Raw genomic sequence first — 25,139 nt, 5'->3', positions numbered from 1 at the left:
AGTTTGTTAATGTTGCTACTTAATCTGCATTGTTGGATTGAGCAAGTGTGCGTTTAATCTTCGTGTTCTGATTTTATTTTTATTTGCTTTTGTAATAACTGGCCAATAACACTTGCTGAAAATGAAGTTAGAAGGTGTCAAATACCTGATTATATTACATTAACTGTTTATTATTGTTATTATGCCTTTGTGTTTATTCTGCATTTGAATGTTTCCCTGCAAAGTTAAACCAGTTTTAACTACTTAACAGCGCCACTGCCGGCTTTGTTCATCAGTATTAAAACAGTGAACTGAAGCAAGTAGTTAAGCTGTGACGTTTTATGAGCAAAACCCTTACTTAATTTATCTTTAGCTGCCAAACAAAACAGAGAGGCCGATATCTGCTTACTGAAGTTGCGTTACTTAAGTAAGCTATTTGAAGACATGTTTATTAACTGCATGTCAACATCATTGTTGAGTCATACGTTAGTCACAGAAGATATCTGAATGCGACTGCACCAAGCTCAACAGGAAAACGACAATCTTAATGAGCTCTTATTAGCCTGACGGGGTAAACTTCAAGCCACCGAAGGGTGACTTTACCACGAACACGGAGCTCAAAGAAAGTTCAATCCTTCATGTTGACGAATATTGCGAGTCTGATAAGTTTCCCTCTGCTTTACCGTTGGGAAGTTATCCCTCTTGAAGGCACTGCCATTTGCAGATATGGTATCATGTGTCTCCTTACTGGAAGTCAGACTGCATTATGTTGCAAAATGACTCAACATTACTCCGCCTACGACTCGTTCTCTGGAAGTTCACCATGCCCACTGCACTCACTTACAGTTTCTGTTTCAGCGCAATGATAAATACCGAGGCAGCAGTATACCCCCCTATCGCGGTCTTCCACAGACACAGTGCAAAATTCACGTAGCCTAAATTCCACGGCAATGACGAGACAGACATGAGTCCCAGACTAAAAAAAACAGAAGAGAAAAAAAGAGCAGTTTTCCTGTTTGGGAACACTTCGCTGTGAATCATACAGCAGCCCTGGTAGCTGTCCAACTGCAAACACACAGTACACACAGGTCATGTGCGAACTTGAAGGCAGGAAATAAAGCGCGCTCCTCTGTTCGTGCGTAACAGGGAAGTGAGTCTAACCTAGTTTCTACGTTGTTAAAAGTTGCTGCGAACGGCTGGCACCGAAAGTTCCGTTTTCTTCTGTTTTATCGACGCGTATTGCTCAGCTTTCCGAATTCAGCTTCAGCATTACATCGAGACACTGAGTGATGGAAGAAGGGCACGTTCTGTAGGACTGTTCGGTGGACTCGTAAGCCCAGCAGAGGGGGAAGAGGCGACGAGCTGCAGCTATTGTTTTTTTTCAATGTTTTGAGTTCTCTACTTAGCCGAAGGTAAGCGTCAATGTGCCTTGTTTCATTCTGCTGGTGTTATCTCCGCTCACCACGAAACCGTGTCAGTTCCTAGAATCGCGCGTAATGGATGTGAGTGTTTGTCATGTTTTGCTTGTGTAACAACAGGCAGGATGGACGTCCGTTGGCCTTAAACACAGCCTTACGTCGCAGTTTTGTCACGTTTTATTTCTTTGAACACCAAAATAGTGATTATGATTTTTTAAAATATATTTTTATCTTATAAATAAGTATTTGGTAAATACTTGTCTTTTACGAAACGTGGAAGGGAGTTATGTAATTATCAAGGCAGCATGAATGTTGCCACCTTAGTCCCTCCCTTCATGCCTTGCTGTCCAACTGTTTCATCCTGTACCCTCATTACTCCAAAATGTGTGCCGTTTTTGTGGCACCAACACTTATACTGGATGGAACCAGAAATAATTATAGGCATCAAGTTCATATCATCTAGTGCAGTAATCTTATGACATCTCACAAATATTATAGTTCTAGTAAAACAGCATTTCCATTGCGTGCAAGTGTGCACTTTAAGTCTTTAAAATAACTTTAGAATAACTAAAGATAGTTACTCTGGCAGGGATCCAGTGTTCAGCCTGGCACCGCTGTGAAAACAACACACACCTTGTAGCTGATGGGTGCTGTGTGAAGACAAGGATATGTCCTGCAAATGTTCAGAGATAAGGCAGCGCTCCTGGCAGGCAGATGGGCACAATCATGAAAATGATTCACACTATAAACTCGCCATCAGTTAGCAGTCCTAGAAACATGAGAGTCCTCCCCACTACTTCCCACAGTACACGAAAGAAACAAGCGGAAGTCTCTTGGTTTCTCTTTCAAATCAAATAGTTTGATTTGTGTGACTGTTGTGTGTGACTCTACAACCTTTATTTTATTGCACTCACACAAAAGAGTCCAAGCATAAGCTGCAAAGAGGGAGCTGCTTTTGCACATGGAAAAGTGGTTGTTCCCTACATTCTTCTGCATTTTCTTGGCTTTTATGTTTGCGTCTGTCTGAGCTGTACACAACATAATCTGTGTTGGCCTTGGAGGAGAAATCTCTCCTTATTTGTGTCAAAAGCGAGGGCCTTGCTCACTCTACATGTTATACTTCAGCTTTGTGCACAATGTTTTCAGTTGCTGGGGAAGTAATTTTTGGTGATCTCACTTAAAGCACAGGAAACTTTAGCCTTACTTATCAGAAAAAGGATGATTTGGCGTTTAGCTTCAAAAGATACGGTTTGCTTGGTCAGTAGGGGAAGCAAATGCTTTCGTTGTGATGTCCTGGTTGAGTTCGTTGTGAAGTTAGCTGTCAGGCTGAGAAACAAGAAATGCCACATTCAGCATTTAAAACTAGTTTTGATTCTCCTTAGTAGAGTCTAACTGATGTATTGGCCAGCTGATATTGGTCTGCCAGGCTGGTATGTATACTGGAACTTTTCTTTTTCAGAACGTAATGTAGAAACAAATCTTGAACGTAATTTGCCATCATCTAGTTTTTTGTTTTTTTAAAATATCTCTTTATTTGATTTTTTTTGATACACAAAAACAACAAAAACAAAAACAAACAAACAAAAAACCCAAAACAAAAAAACAACAACACAAAAAGCAGTCTGAGACATATAAAACTAATACCGTATGGTAGATAGTAAATAATTGGGTCTACCACCCATTTACACATTTGTCCTGACAAACCCAACCTGCCATCGGCAGCTCCACTCCGATGGCAGGTTGGGTTTGCTTTTTGTGTTGTTGTTTTTTTGTTTTGGGTTTTTGTTTATTTGTTTGTTTTTGTTTTGTTTTTGTGTCACAAACCCTGACAAACCCAACCTGCCATCGGAGTGGGGCTGCCGATGGCAGGTTGGGTTTGTATAATTTCACTCAGATCGTCAGGTAAGGCGACCGTGGCTCAGGGGGTTGGGAAGCGCATCTGTAACCAGACGGTCACTGGTTCGATCCCTGTGCTCTCTGTCCTGGTCGTTGTGTCCTTGGGCAAGACACTTCACCTACTGGTGTTGGCTAGAGGCCATATGGCAGCCTCGCTTCTGTCAGTCTGCCCCAGGGCAGCTGTGGCTACAACTGTAGCTTCCCTCCACCAGTGTGTGAGAGTGAATGAATAGTGGAATTGTAAAGCGCTTTGGGTGCCTTGAAAAGCGCTATATAAATCCAATCCATCATTAAAGGGCGCCATATATCCAAAAAGATATTGTCATTACCGCTTAGTTTTGCACTTAGTCTTTCCATTTGTAGGACTCTAAAGATTTCTTTATACCACTGAGTTATTGTTGGTGGTTTTTCAATTAGTTGATCAGTTGATCCGATTGAAAACAATACATTTTCTTGCCAAGAACAATAATTTACATAGTAGTTTATATTTGTTTTTATCTGGAAATTTGTTCAGAGTTGGCAGCCCCAATAAATACTGAGCTGGATCTTTTTGTTTTCTGCTTTTAAGTATACCCTTTAATTCTTTTGTTACACAGAGCCAGAATTTTGAAATTTTTGAGCAAGTCCAAAGACAGTGCAAGTAGGTCCCCGCCGCAGATTTACATTTAGTACATTGTGCTGACCTACTCGGATCAATTTTATTCAGAAAAGTAGGCGTTCTATACTATCTATGTAAAATTTTATATTGTGTTTCTTTAAATCTATTATTAAGGAATAAAGAATGCACAGACTGTATGCACTCGCTCCAGGCATGATCATCACAATGACACTGGAGGTCTCCCTCCCAACTCCTGATAAGTTTTCCAATATTAGATAAGATAAGATAGAACTTTATTAATCCCTCGGGTGGGTTCCTCTGGGAAATTCGGTTTCCAAAAGCACAGCACCGACAGAAGTTACAGTTACAGAATATTATATATACACACACACACACACACACACACACACACACACACACACACACACACACACACACACACACACACACACACACACACATAAATACAGAGACAAATATAAATAAAATATACGAAGGGGATAAATAGAATAAATAGGAATAAAAATAAAAATACAAGTGAATTGCACATTTCAAGTATTGAGTCTATTGCACTGTTGACTATTTACAAAAGTATTGCACAAGGTATTGTACAGTGAGGTGAAGAGGCACTACAGCTTAGTTGTTCCCCCCTCCTTTGTCCTCCTGTTTCCCCTCCCTCTCCCCTCCAGAGAGGAGTTAAACAGTTTGATGGCGTGTGGGACAAAGGAGTTTTTAAGTCTGTTAGTTCTTGTCTTGGGGAGGAGCAACCTGTCACTGAACAGACTCTTCTGGTTGTTAATGGCCGTGTGCAGAGGATGCCCAGCATTGTTCATAATGTCCAGCAGTTTTTTTAGTGTCCTTTTCTCTGCCACTGTCACACTGTATTATAAAACTGTCTTATAGTACTTTTATCTGCATTTAAATGTAAAAAGAACTTTTCCATGGGTCCTAGTTGCATTGTATTGTGTAAAGTATCAAAACTTGAAGTAATTAAGTGACGGGCCTGTAAAAATGCAAAAAAATCCATTTGATGTATTCCATATTTCTTTTGGACCTGCTCAAAAGAAATACAATCATTCCCATTAAACAAATCACCAACCACACGTATTCCTGCGCCAAACTATCTCTGAAATACTGCACTTGTCATTCCAGGTGTAAAGTGCTGATAATTTATAAAAGGTGTTAGGTAACTCAGTATAGGATTACTTTCAGTGTATTTGTTCATATCCCGCCATGTTTTTAAATAAGTATCAATCATTACTTGTTATGTTTTTTTGTATATTTACTCACTAGTTCACTTAAGAGATTAAATGGCGAACATGTCGAGGCTTCAAGGGGATTCTCTGTCTCTTTTAGATATGCGTGGATCCATTTGTGTATGACTCTACTATGGCATGACCAGTTATAAAGCACAATGTTAGGAAATCATCTAGTTTGACTTGCGGAGCAGCTCGAGTTCTGGCAATGCTCTCAACATTGGCCAAACAAAATTTAGACTCGATCTTGATGTTTTATAGGATTTGTTTCTGAATGGTTATAGTTATAACTGTAGATCCGTAGGAATCTTCTGGAAACTGTAATAAAAAATATCACTCAGCAGCAATTTCACTTTTGCTTTTCAAGAATTGAATGTTGATTTGAACTCATCAAGTAATCAATTGATTTTATTCATCAGTTACTCATACTATTAGTCAGAATTTTTTTGATATGTATGAGTCACCAAAAGTAAAGGTTGAGTGTGTTTTCTGCAGTATTATATTATATTATATTATATTATATTATATTATATTTGCTATTGTTTAAGACAAAAAGTAGCAACACGTTTTTGAAATATGGAGGTACTTTGGATCACTGATGAGTCGCTCTGCTGTTTCAGACTTAAATTGAATTCATCACCAAAACAAATTTTCCAAAGATTTTTAACCTTCTATGGGATGTTTTGTTTTTTTCTACCATTTTACAGAATAATTGAATGGATGATTTAGAATTGAAATGATGAAATAATTAGAAGTAATCTTTTTTTACTCTCAGTGGTAGGAGATTGTGTTAGGAAGGGTGTGTATTTAGAAAGTGAAGTTAACGAAAAGGCTTAAAGGAGTCATTCTTCTTCCCATGAGCCAAATTATAGGATTTTCTCTAGTCATATAATTCGATTCGAGTTCAAAACAGTCGCATAAGAAAAGCAAATTTCCCCACATTGGTTTCTGAGAATGCCAGTGGAAAATGACCAGTTATGGTTTGACTACCCCGTAACAGATTTTATCATATATAATGATATGAACAGAAGGTCTTCAGGTAGGTCTGGGTTTTTCCCTATTTCACCCAGTAATGTTTATTCAGAAAAAATAGATATATTGTATCCCTGGTGAAAAGCTGAATATTTGTTTTTATTACACAATTTAAAGCGTTGAGCTGTGAAAATAAAAGGTTTTTTTTATGGCACTGTTTGTTTATGACAGCGTACCTTGACCTGGTGACACATTTGGCCAACAACACAACAGCAACAAGATGCGAATGAGCTTCTGCAGAAATGCTTTTTCTCTCAGTGTCTGTGTAGCAGTGCGTCTGTCATCCTTCGTATTTTGACTGAATTCACCAGGGCAGTCTGCAGACAGCGTAGTCTGTGAAACACTGCAAGCCTTCACTGGCCAAGGTTTTTGAATAATGCATTAACTGATAATAATAATGAATATGGAAAAGTAATACAAAGTGATAAAGTACAAAACATGTCCTGATGGATTCTCGTTTAAATTGTTACATTTCACAGCAAACGTGCCAGTCAGATAAATACTACTGTTTTCATTTGCTGATCATGCAGTGCTCCCGTTTAAGGGGGATTTCTCTATGCTGCACATTTTGGGTAACTTTATGAAAATGCAACCAGAAAAGACAATAATACTGTAGCCACGTGATAAAGATTTGCTTGAAAAAGCAAACTCCCATAAAATAATCTGTGTAGAATTGAATAATATGAGCAAGTTTACATGTTAGAAGACAATTTTAAGGGATCTCTTTCTTTAACTTTGTTCCACACTGTAGATCCCCCCGCCTCCCAACTGGGGAAACTCCCATGATATGACACGTCCACTCACATCTAGCCTATATTAGACATTATCATAGAAATAGGAAGTAAATATTTGGCCTGGCAAACGATTTCAGCCGGACCTGTTGCAGTTTTGTCATCTACGTCAACTTGTGAGGCCAAATAGTGACAGGAGAAACTTAATCATTCTGAGTTACTCTCAGGGGATAAATGCTGGAAAGCTGTTCAGCACATCAGAGGGATGTACGTGCAGCAGGCTCCTGATGTTGAGATAACGCTAGTATAATAATATTGTGTAATCACACAATACAAACATGCACAGTCTTGAAAAAAACAAACCGATTAGTGTTCTTTAATGGAAAAATGTTAAATAAATGACAGAAAATGTAGGCACAGAAAGCAAGGAATTGGCAGGCAGGCACGAGTTTCCACGTCTATCTACAAACTAGTGACATAAGGGGCAGGAACTTGCAGAGACCACTAAAAGCCTGAATTGGTAATCTGACAAATATGCTATGATGCTATTCTTTGATTGACTGCGACAGTTGTTTCTTAAACATCGGTGTTGTATTTTGCAACCCTCTGACTTGGCAGTAATTCAGTTATGTTTGTTAAGCAGCTTAAAGAGGAAAAGGCTAAGATAGTGATGGATTATACACTTAAACTCAAACAAAGTCATTATTAGGGTCTAATCTTTAACCCAACCAGTATAGCAAGTATAGCACGGCAAGGTTCTAGATAACTGAGAGAATAAGAACTTTGTTATAAACTGCTGCTTGACAGTGAAAACTGTCGAACAAATCAGCCTTTTGGCTACAACAAAGAGCCACGTTACAAAAGCCCTAACCCAGTATATAAACACAGGGCCAACGCAAGAGGAAAAGACTCAAATAATTCCATTGTCTTTTTCATACTCCTGCATACACCTACATAATTATAGCTCTAGAACCAGTTCAGTCAAAACACAAGAAACAAGAGCAGAAAGCCCTGTATTACAGCCTGTAGGGTTTTTCCCTCTGAGCTGTTTTGGGTTCTGTGTTGCCCAAATCTAATGTTACAGCACAACCAGAGGGACTAGGAACACGAAATCACATGTACATTGAAGTTATTTCTGTTATGCTGTTTCTATTTTATAGTAAAAATTCAAATTAAACATGTACATTGTGTCGGCTTCTTTGTGCATTTATTCATCAACCGATTTGCTATCATCTGACTAGTAATATTCAATCATATTCATGTAGGACTATGTCAAAGTTATAAAGTCCTTTACTGTTATAAACGTCTCTTCATAGATGGTTTCTTGGTGTCAGCATTAACAGGATCCAACATTACATTTACCATACATTTTCCGACCATGAGTGAAGTGGGGAAATCAAACATCATATCTGTAGTTGCAGTCTTCATAAGCATATAAAGACTGGTCACTAAATGATCGTGTCGGGTTAGAGTGAGCTGCTCTCTACTAAAACTCTTAACATGATAAGTTTCTTCTGAACATTAAAACTGGCTGCATTGTTGTGTAATGATGCATGGCACCTAAGTATGTTGGGATTCTGTGACCTGAGGAGTGGCACTTTTGTGGAATAGACTTTTACTGCTGGATCTTATTTGGTCTGTATCAGATCAACAGCTTTGAATCTCTTGTTGTGTTCCTTTGGCTGTTTATGACTCATCCTTAGTGGTGTGTGTTGTCCTTATAGGGAAGGAGTGGGTTTTATGGGGTTTGTCAGATTTACAGCAATGTTTACGTGGGTGTTTCATATTAACGTAACGTCCACAAGAATGCCGGGACTTGGAAGAATTAGATTCCTGGAACAGGTAACAAGTCAATTCTGTTAGTTTTACGGATAAGCTTTTAGATTACAACCATGTTTAAACTGGGTTTTATTACTGTGTTTTGCTACATTGCTGTGTTTTTGTGTTTACAAAATGTCTGCACACAGACAGACTTCTACATTTGCCTTTGTGATTGTGCCAGTTACTGTTTTTAACATGCTGGCATTTTTAAAGATAACGATCTGAAAAGCTGTTTATATTTGACAAAGCTTTTGATAGCATGGTGAAAAGTGCCACAACACTGAGTGTCATGATTCGGCCGTGTGGCAGGCAGGATGAGGACCCAAATTGCAAACTCACAGACACGGGGGATAAACTCAAAATGCAGCTTTATTGCTGACAGGTGATAAACAATAACGATGATACAAAAGCAATGCAAAACTACACTAAACTGGGAAAAGCTAAAGTAACATATACCGGAAGACACGGGGAGAACCACACACGGCATGAGGGAGAACGCGACGCCGAACAGAGGGAGACTCAGACAGAAATACACAGAGGGTAAACGAGGAAAGTGGGCACACACGGGGAACACAGGTGATACTGATAATCATAACGAGACAGGGCGGGGTGAACTGAACATGACATGTACAGGCACAGAGGTTCAGACAGGAGGAGAGAGAGCACGGGGAAAACAGACATAACGGGCTGGGGAAACATGGAATAAAACATAAGGAGAGACGAGGGCTCACAGATACACAGAGGGGCACACAGGGGGTAAAAGCCATGAAGGGAAAACACTTAGGGAACAACACAACAGGGCAACTCAGAAAACATGGCCTAAATAAGGAACGAAATACAAAAATACAAGGAACTAAGAATACTGGGCCCACATGGCCCAGGACCATGACACTGAGATGATGCATTTTTTACATTTTCAGTAAAAGATAAATGTGAGACTACAACATAATAAAAATTGATGGGTTTTTTTTATATTAAAGAGGCTCTTGAAGCAGTGCACTTTGTCAAAAGTTTGCTATTCAAAATGCAAAAACATACATGTGAATATGTAACACTGCAAACGCAATTCAATACACACGTGCACACTCACTAATCTCTACAGTGAAAATCAAACGGCTCATCAACATGCCAGTCGGAAAGTTTAACTTATGGTCAACTGTCTGACTTTCATGTTAGCTTTAGAAAAACAAGCGTGCGGTTAGACTGTAGTTGGTTGATCCCAGCAGGATCATTTAAAAACATTTGTATCTCCGCAGCTGTGCAAACTGTTTATGAACAGCGTATGTGCATGTTTGCTACTGGCGCAGTTGAGCTCTGATATCTGTTGCAGATATTACAAATTAATTAAAAATAATCAATTTGTTGCTTTGTTATGCTATTCAGTGGATCCTTAGTATGACCAACCAATACTGGCCTATCACAGAGATTCACAGTTACTGTTGTTTTGCTTATGTGCTGTCTGGTATGCAGCGAAGGGCGACTAGTGATAGGTAGGAAATAAAATATGGTGTCAACAGAGCAGCTCAGAGTTTTTTTTCTCATTGTTTAAATGTGCTCAGGCCTGCTTTCAGCACATGTTGCAGAGTTGGCTGAACAGATGGTTGTTAGGGCTAAAGGGGTATCACAGCAATGGCTGGCTTGTTTATAAAAACACGAACAGTGTTACATACTGCATGTGTATGTATGTATAGAGATGAAAATCATATTGGGTGATAAATTAAAAAAACCTAACCTTTTCTCCATAAAGAGTGACGCTGACCTAAAAATTCCAGCTCTTGTCTCTTTGACAAACATTCAGATAATTTTGATCTGTATTCTCTTTCTCCCTCTGGACCCATAAAGCAGTGGTTAACACATTAGCCTAACAAGGAAAAGCTCTCTAGTCTGATCCCAGAGGAGGCACAGCTCCCTTGGTTGTGTCAGGATGGACATCTAGAGTAAAAAATCAAATCAAACACTACAGACTGTAGCGTCTCCTGGTGAATGAAGGAGCACCTCAATGTTGATATGCTGTTAAATCAGAAAGATGCGCTGTTTAGTTCCACTGTGTTTAAAAAAAAAAAAGTCATGGGAAAGGTTAGAAACATGTAATTTCTTTTTATTCCCTAGCCCTGCGTGATCATGGCCCAGTGGATCCACATGACCCAGATATTGCAGCATCTGCCTTATGAGACAGTCAGCAGCCTCTATCCACCAAACACCTTCCCGATTGAAGTCAGGCATTACATATCTGAATGGATAGAGAACCAACGATGGTATGATGCACACACATACTGTACATGTACATGCTTGTATAGTTTATATATACACATTATGCATGTTTATTCTTAATAAATATTGCATGTGTTTATTCATAAGGGACTGTGTGTGTGTGTGTTCTCACAGGGAGGACTTTTCACAGGAAAAGGTAGAGCAAGAGAGTCAAGCTCAAATTCTGTTGGACCAGGGTATCAGCATGATGCAATCCGTTGCTCAGCAGAATGCCAATGTTGTCGAGAAGATGAAGCTGATGCAGATGAGCAGGCACATGGTAATAAAGCCAAAGAAACTATCAGTTTTTTAAAAAAGAAAGTGACATTTTATTTGAGTTTATGGGCTTTACCATCACCCATAAAATTTCACCTTTGCAGAAATTCCTGTTTAGATTTTTCAACCTTCTGCAGCATTTGTTGCTTGGACTTCAAACTTCTGAAGAATGCAAAAACCTTGGTAGACTTTATGACAACTTTAGAAACTTCCTTAAAGCTGCTACAACATACATGTTAGGAATGCATTGTCTTTGATATCATTTGCATTCATTATTGCATTGCATACTTATAATTAGTGGTATTATTTGCTTATTTTACAGGAACTGTTTCACCAGCAGCCACTGAAGTTTGCACTGATGGTCAGAGACCTCCTCAGGCAGGAGAGGGCTCTGATAAATGGAGTAAGTCCCTTTTATGTTAAGTCTAACTAAAGTTTTTTTCCAAAGGCAAACGTATTTATCCCTCAAGTTTTTCCACGTCCTCACCTCAATTCTGCCTATTTTGGCGATCTCTCGTTTTCGTCCTTATGTTGATACTGTGATTATTATTCCTTATTATTCAGACGTGTTGTTATATTTCCAGGGTGGTTACATTTTAGGGTTTCATAGGGGTTTTTGATTACAACGTACCCACTGCATAGATTTCCTGCTGAAACGTAAATCCCCAGTAGTAGCAACAGTTCAAATCCTTGATATTAAAGCATCTTTGAGTCTGTCAATAGGAACAGTGTTATTGCAGGTGTGGCAAGTTGGTGAGGTGGAAATGGGGGGAGGAAGCAGAGAGCACAGATTTAAGTGGAGGCTGATTGGCTCTGATTGAACTAGAGTAACTATTTCATTATTGAGATTGACAGTGTGGGAAAGTGGTAGTGAGAGCGAGCGGTTTTAAGAACAGGAAAACAGCCTAACACCCACGAAAGCAGATAGGTGTCTGATTACAGATCTTCCTTAATGAACTTCATATCTGTTAGGTAGAGGAATTATCTACCAGAAGAGGCGTTGGTTTTATGCAATGAGTGGCAATAAAATTTGTGTAGTTATTTAAAAAACAACATTATTTTCTTTATATAAAAGAAAATGAGTCATGAGTCATAATTCATGCTGACCTGATACTTGTGTTTTTGATCAAATCTAACTTGCATTTCCAAATATGTCATATTGCAACATAAAACAGCTTAGCTCTTCTTAGAAATCCCCACAAGACATCATTGTTTCAAGTTTACTTCTACCCTTATAAAAATACACTGGTGATAGCTGGCAGTCACAAGCCACGAGGTTATATCTCAGGGGGAACCAGGTGAAGCTGATGTGTTTACCAGATACAGTTTATGTTTAATTGTGTAAACTATTGTGTAAAAAAACCCACAAAAGCAAAAAAGGTCAAGCTGTGGTGCTTTGCAAGTCCATTTAATGTTTTTTCTGTTTATAGACCTCCCCTGCACAGTACCCAGCGTACCAGACGAACGATATGTCCAAGCAGGACGTGGACGAACTGGTCCTGAAGGTGCTCGAAGTCCAGGAGATCCGAAAAAAGATGCACCAGATACAAGAGGAGCTTAACTGGGAGAGGCAAAACTTTGAGAGTGCACACTCACAGGGTAAACGCATGTTTTCCTTTAGCAGTACATGAATGATTACATGCCTTAGATACCGTAAGCAGTCAGAGCGCAGTAATAACTGCCAAAAGACTTCAACGGCAAAAATACAGCTTACATCAACAGAGTTCCTGTTTTTCAAGGTTAAATCATAATCTCTTTTTATTGTCTGCTTCCTTTTCTTCTGAGTCTGTTCAGCTATTTTAATTCCACTTGTTAATTTTTTTGGAGGATTTGTTTTTAAATGCTTGAAAAAGAAAGAGTTTTCATAAAAACTTTATTTAGAAGATCATTCTCTGGCGGCGACATGAATTAAAAAAATCCAGGTGCTGCGAATGGAGCGCTAGCTGGTCTGCTCAGTAGGAAGTGGCAGATGTTATCATTTTTCAAAGCAGAATAAGTAGAGATGGCACAGTTACGTGGATGTTGGCGTTTTTTTTGTTTTTTTTAGATACCTTAACCCCATTGTCTGGGGATGTTGCTAGTGATATTTATTTTTATCTTTATCTGATTTGATGTGTCAAACCGTTTTTGAGGTCAAGCTTTGTCTAATTATATACAAGACTTAATGTAGTAAGATCAAATGTGAAGCACTCACTCACTTTTTGAAGACCCAATAAAACTGAATGATCAATAGAGGAGGTGCTGCCCACTACCAAAGGATTTCTAGGTGGTGCTTTTTGTTTAATGTTGGTCATTTGACCCTCATCATAAACAGTACTTGCATGATGTTCTCAAAGAAGTATGATTAGATATCATTTTTTATTATGCATTTAATTGTTCAAGCAGTGAAGCTGTTGGAACCACAAGGTTGTTTTGTTTGTAGGGCTGCAGCTACTGATTAATCAGAATCAGAATACTAATCCCTAAGGAAATGATCTGTTCTATATTTCTGATAAGAAAGCTATTAAAACAGCTGAACAGTCTAGAGTACGAAGTAAAGGACAAAGAAAAAAGTAAGAAAAAGTTGGAGCAAATGAAACAGGCTGCATGCTATTTTAGTAATAGTTACTTTGGTAATAGAGTAATCTATCAATTATTCATTTTATTATTCAAGTAACTGGATAAAAATACTTTTGTCTTAATAATGACTGATAATAAACATTCAAAAGAGAAAAAACAAGAGTTTTTCAGAATGAATGAACACACATATGCAGTTAAACCCTTTGATTGTACTCATGTGCCGTACTGAAATTACACTTTTTAAAGAAAGCATTATGCAAACGTTTTTTTCAAACGCGTACATCCAAACTTGAATAAGTGGGGTGTTGAGTGGGGTTACAATGTGGCTTTTTCACTTAGGCATAATTCAAACATTAGACATTAGGTGCGCCCCACTTTTTGCAATGTGATAGTTACGATAGGCTCCAACCCTCTGTGACCCTTTTTTAGGTCTCCAACATAAAAGTCAGTCTGTCAAAAGAAACTCACCTTTAGGTTGTGCAATCTTTTCTTTGCCAGAAAGCTTGTTTCTGAGGGAAAAAAAAACGTTTTCTACGTACAGCACAGGAATTCCATTTTATTATTTAACTTAAAGCAAAGCAGCATTTCCCAACAATGCAGGAAAGACTCGACATGTCATGTTGCTTCTTGTTTTAACAGGGTCGTTCCAGCAGAATGGACTTGATTCTGCAAATGCAGAAATCAAGAAACTTCAGACTCACATCCAACAGCTGGAGTACAATATACAAGCAATGGCCACGGTGAGCCAAGGGCTTATGTTACCATCATCAACATTACTGGCATCCTCGAGAGAAGTTAAACTAAATGTCTTTAGAAATTTTCAGGTTATTAACACCAAAGAACAAGACGAGATCTTCATCCCGTTTAATTAAACCTGTTTGATTTTTTGATGTTCCTCAGCTCATTTAAATATACTGGTAGTTAATAGATAAACAGTTATTACTTGATTACTTGTTTTCAGTTAATAATCAAATTGCAATGTGTTTGGATTCTGGTTTTTGTAGAAACGTTCACAGCTGCTGAAGGAGTCTATGGAGCTGCTGGGCATCTGCCAGAACCGATTTCTTAACAGGCTGAACGAGTGGAGGTGGGAGCAGCGCAAAGCAGCCATAGGATTTCCTTTTGATGACAACCTCAGCCCCCTGCAGACCTGGTGAGCTGCACACCACTCCACTGTTTGTACTCACAGCCTTTGTGGTATTGGTTTATGCCGTCCTGGTTAAAACCCATGATTCAGTGTCTTTGACACACTTGTTTTTATGTTCCAAGTTTAACACTAAAAAGAGGGCACCTTTATGCACACAATCCAGTAACATACCGCACTCTCGTTTAAGAGATGGATTTTTGAAGTCTGCATATTTTCAGTGATTTTTGGATTTATTTGAAAACTTTATTGATCAGTATCCAGATGTAGCAAAGTCGGCCTGGCAGTTGGTTTGATCTGTTGTTTCAGTCTTCATTTTGCTCAAATATGAATTATTAGAACTTTTGGATGGATTGCAGTTGGATGAATTTGGTGATCTCCAATCTACCATTAGAGTCAAGTCCTTTTTTATATCCCTCCTCAGGATCAACTGTAATCACTTTCTTGAATACTTACCAATTCTTACCACCACTTACTGGACACTCCAATGACTCCATCAGATTTCAGCTTATTTAACACAGACAAAAAATCTCTGATGGAGAATGACTGTATGAATTATAAATGTATAAATTGGTCAGTTATTAAACAAATATTTTGCATTTTTTACCAGCTTGGGTGTTTGTGTTTTTGCTTTCTTTCTATACTTTCTCTGTTAGGGCTGAGCAGCTTCTTGGGATGAATGGAAACCTGAGACAAGAGCTGATGCTGACTGGGGAACTGACCTCGGAGCTCCAGGAAGGGCTGTCACAACTTGTGCAGGTTTTGATTGAAAGGTAGCACAGTCCCATTGTTTCCTTTCTTGTCTCACAAACAGCAGTGTAAAGGAATCACTTTATTACCTTTTTTAAAAAGAAGAAGACAGTTGTCTAACTCTGTAACCCTTTCAGCTCTCTTATAGTGGACAAGCAGCCCCCACAGGTGATAAAGACACAGTCAAAGTTCTCCACAACTGTGCGATATCTGCTGGGAGAGAAGGTAGCTCCTGGGAAGCCTGTGTTGGTGAAGGCGCAGATCATTAATGAAATACAGGCCAGGAACCTGGCAAATGTACATGGGTGAGTCGTGTGTTTCTGGGCTGGAATCTGAAATCCCCTCACACTTTGACAGAATATCCTCACTGTGGCAAATTGTGAGGGAAGAAATAAAAACTGTGATCAAGCTCCATCGCTGGGTCTCTCCTCTGCTCTCTGTCTCTGTCATGGATGCATAAGAGGCGTAGGTCTGCGTGTCTGCTTCCCCAAAGGTGCCACACAGAGCAAATAGGCCACAAAGAACCTGCAGAAAATTGTGCAGAGCAAACAGAGCATGGGACAAGATCTAACATGTACTTGATGTTGCAATCTTCCCCACATCGGAAGTGTGGAAACTATGGGCATGTTTTCTTATTCTTTATAGCACAATTGGCAGGAAACATTCACACCTAACTTTCAAAGCTCTTCTAAAGCTCCTGTTATTTGCTGTGTTGTTATTAAAGTTTAAATGTTGTGTTCACAGTTAAATTAAAATCACCAAAATTCTTAAAATAATTATTTCCCACATTATTTTAACACAATAATGTAGATACATAACAGAAATCAGCTGCAACCATTTATTATTTACTTGAAAGGCAAAGGTGTGAGTAAGCCTAACTATACAATTGTAGCGTTTATCTACAGTAACATTAACAACAGAGTCAGCTGTTTGGTTAGATTTATTAGTTAACACTGAACACCTCATATTGTCAACAAGCATTTCTGCTGTGTAAATTTGATCTGAGGCTGTGCAGGATGTATGTCACGATCTTGTTTGTTTTTTTAGCATCTTGTAGATTAGCACATAATTAAATCAAATTAACTACAGAGGTTAAAACTTTAAGTGGTTAATATCAAGGTACTGACTATCCAGTATTTGTATGAGGAAATAACTGACAATAAAATGATGTTACCTGCAGTGATAATGTTGGTGAACTCATCAACAATTCGGCCGTCCTAGAACACAACGCAGCCACCAAGAGCACATGCTCCAACTTCAGAAACATGGTATGTGCGGGTCTACATTTACAGCTCATATTTGATTGACGTTCAGCATCGTTGGGAAATGCAAACTTTGTTTTTGATTTAACAGTCCATCAAGAAAATCAAGAGAGCAGACAGAAAAGGATCAGAGTCTGTGACAGAGGAGAAATTTGCCCTCCTGTTCTCCTCAGAGATCAACATCACAGGCTGTGAGACTCCGTACAGGATACAGGTTTGACCCTATCCGGCATTCTGACTGTTGTTTAACTGTTCACATTACACAGTTGACTTGAGTTGTTTTGCTAACTTATGATCTGTTTTGTTGAATGCATGCTGAGCACACATACGGTGTAGTTATGGTGACTTTAAAGGGGTCGGGTAACGTAACATGTCTGATTACAGGTGATCTCTCAGCCAGTGGTTGTTATTGTTCACGGCAGTCAAGACAACAATGCTGTGGCCACCATCATATGGGACTGTGCATTTTCTGAGCGAGTAAGTGTGAAGTTCTTCTTTTGATTTTTCCTTTTTACATTTAGTATTGCAGCTTGTCTTTTCTGCTGTTACAAGTGTTTGAAAGCTACAACATACAATATGTGCTTCATACTCTCGACTTGACCCCTGAACTGGAATTCAGCAGGGACTGGCGAGGCATTATATCAACTTCCCCTTGCGGTGGAAGAAACACAGAGGCAGCTGTTAGGAGGTGACTGTTGCTTATAAAATGCACAAATGCAGAAGCAGCAGCTAACAGCATATCCTTTATGCCTTCGATGCTTGTTGGCTCCTGGGAACACGAGGCGGGTCTGGGCCCGCGCTGGAGAGTCGGCGCAGTGGCAGGATGGCTGCTGTGTTGCCTGGGATTACTCCTCATCCCCTACCCAACCCTGTTGCTGGTCACATGCTCTATAATGTTGTACTGTGGACATTTCTGTGCTTTCTGTGCAGAGGAGTTTTTTTGTTTCCTGTTCTCATGCTGCCTCCTACAGCCCAGCATGAGTAGAGGTCTCTTTTTTTCCTCTTGTACTTTCCCATTGTAGTGTATATTTCAGTGTTTTTTCCTGTAATGCAACCGTTCTCTGACTTGCATCCCCATGTGATGTCTGTGTTGTGTGTGTAAGGTCAGGGGCGGGGTTCATTCCACTGCAGGGCAACCTGCCACTGCATGTGGCAAATAAAAATTGAACTTTCATCCATCCATTCGCTTCCGCTTATCCTTTTCAGGGTCGCGGGGGGCGCTGGAGCCTATCCCAGCTGTCATAGGGCGAGAGGCAGGGTACACCCTGGACAGGTCGCCAGTCTGTCGCAGGGCCAACACACAGGGACAGACAACCATTCGCACTCTCATTCACTCCTAGTGGCAATTTGGATTATCCGATTAACCTATCCCCACAAGCTGCATGTCTTTGGACGGTGGGAGGAAGCCGGAGTACCCGGAGGGAACCCACGCAAACACGGGGAGAACATGCAAACTCCACACAGAAAGACCCCGGCCTGATGGTGGAATTGAACTCAGGACCTTCTTGCTGTGCGGCAACAGTGCTAACCACCGTGCCACCGTGCTGCCCAAAAAAAATTGAACTTGAACTTTAAATAAGAGGTGTGGCAGCAGTCATGTGGAAAAAATATGAGTGCAGTGACACACTTGACCCAATGTCCTGAACTTGGCAAGAGTTGAGTGTCCCTAGAGCCCGTGTGTGGGAAAGTGGAAATGTCATAAAAATAGAACATAAATAAATAGCAGACATTTATCATGAGGGAATAAACGCAGTTCACCAAAATTCTAAAGTCTGCATTTAACATCCATAATAGTGCGTTTATATATTTTCCTTTTTCTCTTTCCATTTTAAATTTGGTTTTACTCGTCCCCTCACAAATTTAAAAAAAAAATATGTGTATCAGTGTTTTCGCTTTATCAGCCTTTATGTCACTGCCATCAGGACAGAGTACCCTTTGTGGTGCCGGACCGCGTGCCGTGGAGGATGATGTACAACACTCTCAACAGCAAATTTACATCTGAGGTTGGGACGCAGCACAACCTGGACCAGTACAACCAACACTTCTTGGCACAGAAGGTCTTTGATAAGCCCGACTTTAATGAGGATTTCAGCAACATGATGGTTTCCTGGGCCCAGTTTAATAAGGTTCGCATGTGCTTATATTTGCTGGCACAGGTCACTTTGACCCACAAATCTTACGGTGCCTTTCAACATTACAGGAGGTTCTCCCAGGTCGACCGTTTACCTTCTGGCAGTGGTTTGAGGGAGTAATGGAGCTGACCAAGAAACACCTGAAGACCTACTGGAGCGAAGGGTAGGAAGATTCTGCTGCTGTTTCACCAGTGAATGTCAATAGCCTGTGATAAAAAAGCTTACAGTGTTTTGCTCCAACAGGCTGATATTTGGTTTTATTGGGAAGCAGCATCTCCACCTGATTCTCAAAGACAGGCCCAATGGAACATTCCTGCTTCGATTTAGTGACTCGGAAATTGGAGGCATCACCATCGCTTATGTGTCTGCTACTGAAAGTAAGTGTTGACAGACCACTGGTTAATGTTCAGTTCAATGTTATCTCAGCACCTAAAGCAATGTTAATCTCTTTGACTAATAATTTCCATCATAGTTTTCGTCAACAACTTGTTTTTTTTTTCCTAACAAAAATAAGACGATAACTAAATAAAAACTAATGCACGACGACAAAAACTATGATGACACTTTTGTCGATGAATAAAAACACGATGAAAATGTTCCTGAGTCATGGGATCCAATCAGAACTAATTAAGTTGTGTACATAGGCGGGACAAGTTTGGAAGTGATTGAATCGTTAAATCCTTGTGGAGTCAGGTTAGATGCACACGTCTGATCTGCTGCCAAGAAACAGGTGCTCCCTGTTTCTCACGAAAATGTATCAAAATGTTATAAGAGAATAGCAGACATGTGACCACATTTCACATTTAATGTCAGGGAAAATAAGACACAGAAATCAGATTTAGTCTAGGATAACTCCATGATATTTAGTCTACGAGAACCAGACTGAAAACAATTTAGATGTTTAAATTATGACTAAAACTAAATGACATTTTAGTCAAAAGATTATGAATAAAACGAAAGCAAAATCTGCTGTCAAAATGAACACTGACCTAAAGGATAAAGGCCACTCTTCCGAGGATGCCAGTTTTCAAATTTTGGACAGAGAAGACAGATGGTTTGAAAGAGGAGTGAAACAGGGGCATCTGTGTTCTCTGTGAACAACCATCAAACAGAGCAGGTGGCTTAAGACACCAACTCTCTGCCACCTACTATGCAGTCTCAAGCTTCACTGATATGTTGCTTTCAGGTGACCTCAATAGTTCACGTGATAGCATAATGCAAGTTCTCACAGTGGTTTCACCTGCTCTTCTATGTTGAGCCTGTCTGCCTCTCATGTCAAAGCAAGAGGTGGTCCACTAGTTTTCCTGATTCCCTTTCATACTGAAGGGTGTTCCTCCCAAAGTGCAAGTGCAAGAAGAACATCTTGCATTCAGGTGACCTCAAAAGGTCACATGATACGGTGAGGCATTATCTCACAGGGGTTTCACCCAAAATCTCTGTCAGTAATGACCCACGCTTTTACCTTGTGATGGGATTAAAAGTGGGTCAGTGACCTTCGTAAGAGATAACCCCAACTAGGGTTGAAATACCTGAGATTCTCCACCTTTTGGTTGTAGAACATAAGAGGTGATAAGAGGTGAAACGTATTCAAGAAACTTAAAGAAGTCAGTCACTTTCTTTCCAAGCTCCTTATGTGCACCTGCTAAAAATCTTTGACAAGCTTGAATCTCAGTGACCTTGACCTCAAGAAAATCACCTACAGTTTTCAAATTTGTACCAAAGGTGCATCTACTAGGAGGCTGAGTACTTTTGAGTAAAATATTTGCATTTTACACTGCATTTCGACTCGTTTTGCAATTGGCGGTTATAAACATGACGTGACAGATCAAACTTTTTTTTCCAGATGGGGGACAAAAAATCCAAAACATCCAGCCTTTCACCAAGAGAGATCTTGAGATCCGTGGCCTCGGGGACCGCATCCGCGACATTGACCACATAACGTATCTGTATCCTGAATTTCCTAAACATGACGTTTTCAGAAAATTCTACACAGGTAATGGTTGTCCTGTACAAAGACAGTCATATGTTCTCAGTTTAGGAAAAGAAAGTGAAAGTAAAAAACTAACCTCTTTTTTGTGGTTTGAAGCAGAGCCTACGTCGTCCACCAACGAGGGTTACATCCCTGTGTCTCTCCAACTTAAAGTCGGCATGTAAGGATCTATTCATAACAAAATAATACATATAGGGAACATGTCATGTGTATGTGTGTGTATCTTTTTATGTGTGCAGGGATGCCCAACGCCCAACTTCCAGTACACCATCTTCCTTCAACATGTGAGTGTCACTTGTACAGTCTTTGGTACAGTATTTCCATACCACCAGCTCTGCTATTTAAGGAAGAGTCATTTAGCACAGGCAGCAATTACATGAAAGGTGTAATTGCTGCCAATGCTACCCATTTATAGTCACAATTATACTTACAATGAAATCTATGAGGTCATCTGTCATGAAAATAAGAAAACACAAACATTTTAGTGTTTAAAGCTAAAAGTTATTGAAGTTTTAGATAGATAGATATGTTTTTTTTATAAAACAGTGCATTTGAAGGTTCATCGATAACAACAATAATTATATTTTAACATTAATGGTAATGAACAATACTGTTAATTTAAGGTAGGTGTGGCATAAATATCACATTAGGTGGTGTAATTAAACATCCTGATTTATGCTTAATGCCATAATGCACTGAAGCTTCAAATCTAGAAAATATACTTCAGTTATGACAGATCATGTTTCATTTCATGTCTCATTTTGTTTTTGTTGTTAATAGTTAGAAAAGATAATGTTGCAGTAGCTGTGCTGTTGGACTGTTTGCCTTTTTTGTTTCGCTATCTTGGACTTTGGTTACACTTCATATTATGTGCTTTTATTTTGTATGTCCAGGGATACCATGCCCTCGCTTCGCTCTAGCTTCAATGTGTAAGTGTTGCTTTTATGTATTTCTCTTTTATACTCAACATCCACACCAATTACTTAATTTAAATCTTTCAGTGTTTTTCTTTTAAATAACTGATTGACCCACTGTTTTTTTTTTCTACTGATCTGGACTTTCCTTTTGCTTCACATTGTGTTCTTACCTTTCATTTTACATACATTTGCAGGGAGCCTATAGCCCCAGCACCTATAGTACAAGGGCCTGAAACCTCACAGAGTAGCTTCTCTATGTAAGTATCAAGCCTACACATTTTTTTAATCTCATTTAGAGCAATCTGTTCATATTAACCAGTGATAATGTGATAACTCTATATATTTCACTTCCGTACCACGCACTCCCTGTTTCAACATAAATATCTATAAATTATCAGAAATGATCAGATATTCAGATTCTGGGCACAAAAAATATTGAAATGTGAACAACTTTGTTTGAATATTCTTTATTGCGTCTTGAAAACAGCATATCTACAGGAAACACACTGTTGTGTACCACATTTACGATGCTACTTGACAGTCTGTGTAATGTAAATAAAATGTGAAAACATTTTATTTACATTAAACGGTGCCACGGAAATAAACATCTATACATGTGCGTGTATTCCTGCTTCACATCGCGGTTCATCTTTCATGGACTCACTACATCGCACATTTATCTGTGAATCTATATCGTGGATTTCTGCGGTCTATACGTATTTTTATTATTTTTATTATTTTTGTGGTTTTTAACTATTGCTTCTTCTTTCAGGCAACAGTTCCCGTCACCGTTCAACTCATCAGAGTTCTCTGATGAAATAATAGATGGTGCAACAACAGCTCCTGGCCTGGAACCCATGTACGTTTTTTTTTTTTTTGGGTTAATTTCTGTAAGACATCCATTGCAATGGTGACTGATTATTAGACAGTAACATCTTACGCTTGCGCTCTCTTTTTCTAGGCTACCAGATTTGAACTTTTTCGATTAATCTAGAGTCTTCCTGTGGGCTGTGCAAAGAAGAAGCCGGCTAGAGATTGAAGCCAGACTTGTGTCATGTAACAAACGTGCCACCATTTGAGCAGATTCTCTTCCTTGACTCTCAACATCTAAAGTTTGGACTACGACCAGTGAAGATTTTGAGACAAACTTGATTTGTCTGGGGCTCAACATGTTAAGAAAGAGGAGAAAATCAGTTTAAATCCAAAGTAAAACTGAGAACAAACCAGAACAAAAATGCTTTTTTTGCAGCCATCTGTGCCTTTGTGTGCATGTCAACAAGAACTTGCCTAGTGGCAGGTCTGTTAATGTCTTTTCTTTTTGCTTTTCTTTTCTCTTCTGTTGTGTGTGTGTGTGTGTGTGTGTTTCTTTGCTTGTATTTAGGAAAAGATTTGGATTACTGTACAGACTATAGCATTTTTCCAACAGTGGCTATAAGTGTGACAGCGGGTATAAAAAGGGCAAGGGCACATGACATTGCTGGCCAGTGGACTTTAAGACACCAGGGGATTTTGTTTTATTAGTGTTTGGAGTATATTGCATGTTGGTCTATTTTAGTCATACATTGTATGTAACCCTTTGTGTTTTCACTTTTCTCACAGTATATTATTCATTTAGTCTCTGCATATAGCGCATGGTAAATACTCATTAAGGAATAAACACCTTTTCTGGCAGTGGTGACTGTGAGACTGTCACAACACTGACAGACTGCGCAAAATGTCAGAAGTTATGAAGGGTGATGGGCAAAGTTTATATTAGATCTACTGTATGTCAATTAAAAATTCAATTTTGTGTTTTCTGTTCTATCAAACAATTTCTTGTTTAATGTCAGCTGATACTTAGTAGTTCTAGTTTTATTGTTTTCAACGAACTTTGTGCCACTGTGCGTGTTTTTTTAAGTTCTCATTTTGATGGCCCAAGCATACTAAAAAAATACCAAAGAAGAGTCAAAGTAAAAATATATTTTCAAACCGATTTCCCCTTATTTCCCTTTATTTTCAAGCACAACAATAATGTTATTAAGTAAGCAGTTCAGGAAAACAGACAGTTAAATCCATAGACGTTTGGACAATAATAGAATCTTTGTAGTTTTGCCTCTGTACACCACCATGGGGGATTTTTAAATCACATATTCAAGTTGTGATTGAAGTGCAGACTTGTAGCTTCAAATGGAGGGGTGTAACAAAAATATTGCATTAACAGTTTGGGAAAGTACTGACATTTAGAGGCTTAAAAATAACTAGATAAACTAAAATTTCTGCACTTAACAGGAAGGAAAATCGTGCTGTACTGGGCTGACATCAGGTGGTTGACTTGGCCATTGAAGTATAGCCTATTTTCTTTGCCTTTACAAACTCTTGGGTTGCTTTAGCAGTTTGCTTTGGGTCCCTTTGCAATGTGAAACACTATTTTAAACTGTTTTGCAGCATTTTAGATGAGAGCAGAGGGTTTGCCATGTAATATTCTATAAAAGTCTGTAATTCCTGATCATTTAATGCAATACTTTTGATAAAGTCTTTGAATTAAAGCTGAAAATCTGCACTTCAATCACATGTTGATTGTCAGGTTTAGATGCAAAACTACAAACATTGTGCTGTTGTACAAACGCCCATGGACCTAACGGTAATTCTGACACATTATAGTGTTTTCTCACTTGTCCGAGCTTTAATTTTTTTTTTTTAAATTTTATTATGGCTGTTTTTATATGCATTGAATGTTAACCCAAACCAGTCATTCCCATAAAAGATGTTTTTACAACAAGTTTAGCACTACCTATCGTCACTGCCAGTGCTGTGCATGTTATCACATAACAGTGTGTGTTGGATGTTGAGAACAGATGTTATATGTATACTTAACCTTTCATATCTTGTGGAGTGACTTTTGTTTATATCACCCTGGGGATACTACTACAATCCTTATAGTCTTTCACTGTGGAGACAAATAAAATTTCACTTTTTCTGTAAATAGTCAAAAACATTTGTTTGAATTTATTTACAAGAAATTGGTCATTTCTCCCTTAAGTCAAGATCCATGAGTTATCACTGCACAGTGGAAAATATTCTTCAGTACAAGCAGCTGCGGACAGATGATTTACAGCTTTCGAGGTACACAATCTCATCTGATTTGTTTA

General features: G+C 39.0%; 1 protein-coding gene across 2 annotated transcripts; it reads left to right on the top strand.

The window, feature by feature from the left end:
* Positions 1-1,038: 1,038 nt before the first annotated feature.
* Positions 1,039-25,136, top strand: stat6 (signal transducer and activator of transcription 6, interleukin-4 induced). 2 transcript variants are annotated; one of them, XM_085392816.1, is made up of 22 exons: positions 1,039-1,391; positions 10,841-10,986; positions 11,117-11,261; positions 11,580-11,660; positions 12,688-12,856; positions 14,456-14,556; positions 14,821-14,969; positions 15,617-15,733; positions 15,848-16,015; positions 16,891-16,978; positions 17,064-17,186; positions 17,357-17,449; positions 18,895-19,098; positions 19,173-19,267; positions 19,348-19,481; positions 20,948-21,097; positions 21,194-21,254; positions 21,334-21,378; positions 21,988-22,023; positions 22,206-22,268; positions 22,784-22,870; positions 22,973-25,136. In XM_085392816.1, exons 2-22 carry the CDS (start codon positions 10,853-10,855, stop codon positions 22,998-23,000), a joined length of 2,271 nt encoding a protein of 756 aa, XP_085248942.1. In that variant the 5' UTR covers positions 1,039-1,391; positions 10,841-10,852; the 3' UTR covers positions 23,001-25,136. The 2 variants fall into 2 exon arrangements, with proteins under 2 accessions (XP_085248942.1, XP_085248941.1); XM_085392815.1 differs by having other exon boundaries at positions 21,191-21,254.
* Positions 25,137-25,139: the final 3 nt, after the last annotated feature.

This window comes from Rhamphochromis longiceps, linkage group LG20, assembly GCF_057381845.1.
Source record: "Rhamphochromis longiceps isolate RC_006_pf linkage group LG20, R_longiceps_female_GT1.1, whole genome shotgun sequence".
Lineage (NCBI taxonomy): Eukaryota > Metazoa > Chordata > Actinopteri > Cichliformes > Cichlidae > Rhamphochromis > Rhamphochromis longiceps.
This window is presented reverse-complemented; position numbering and strand designations above follow the sequence as displayed.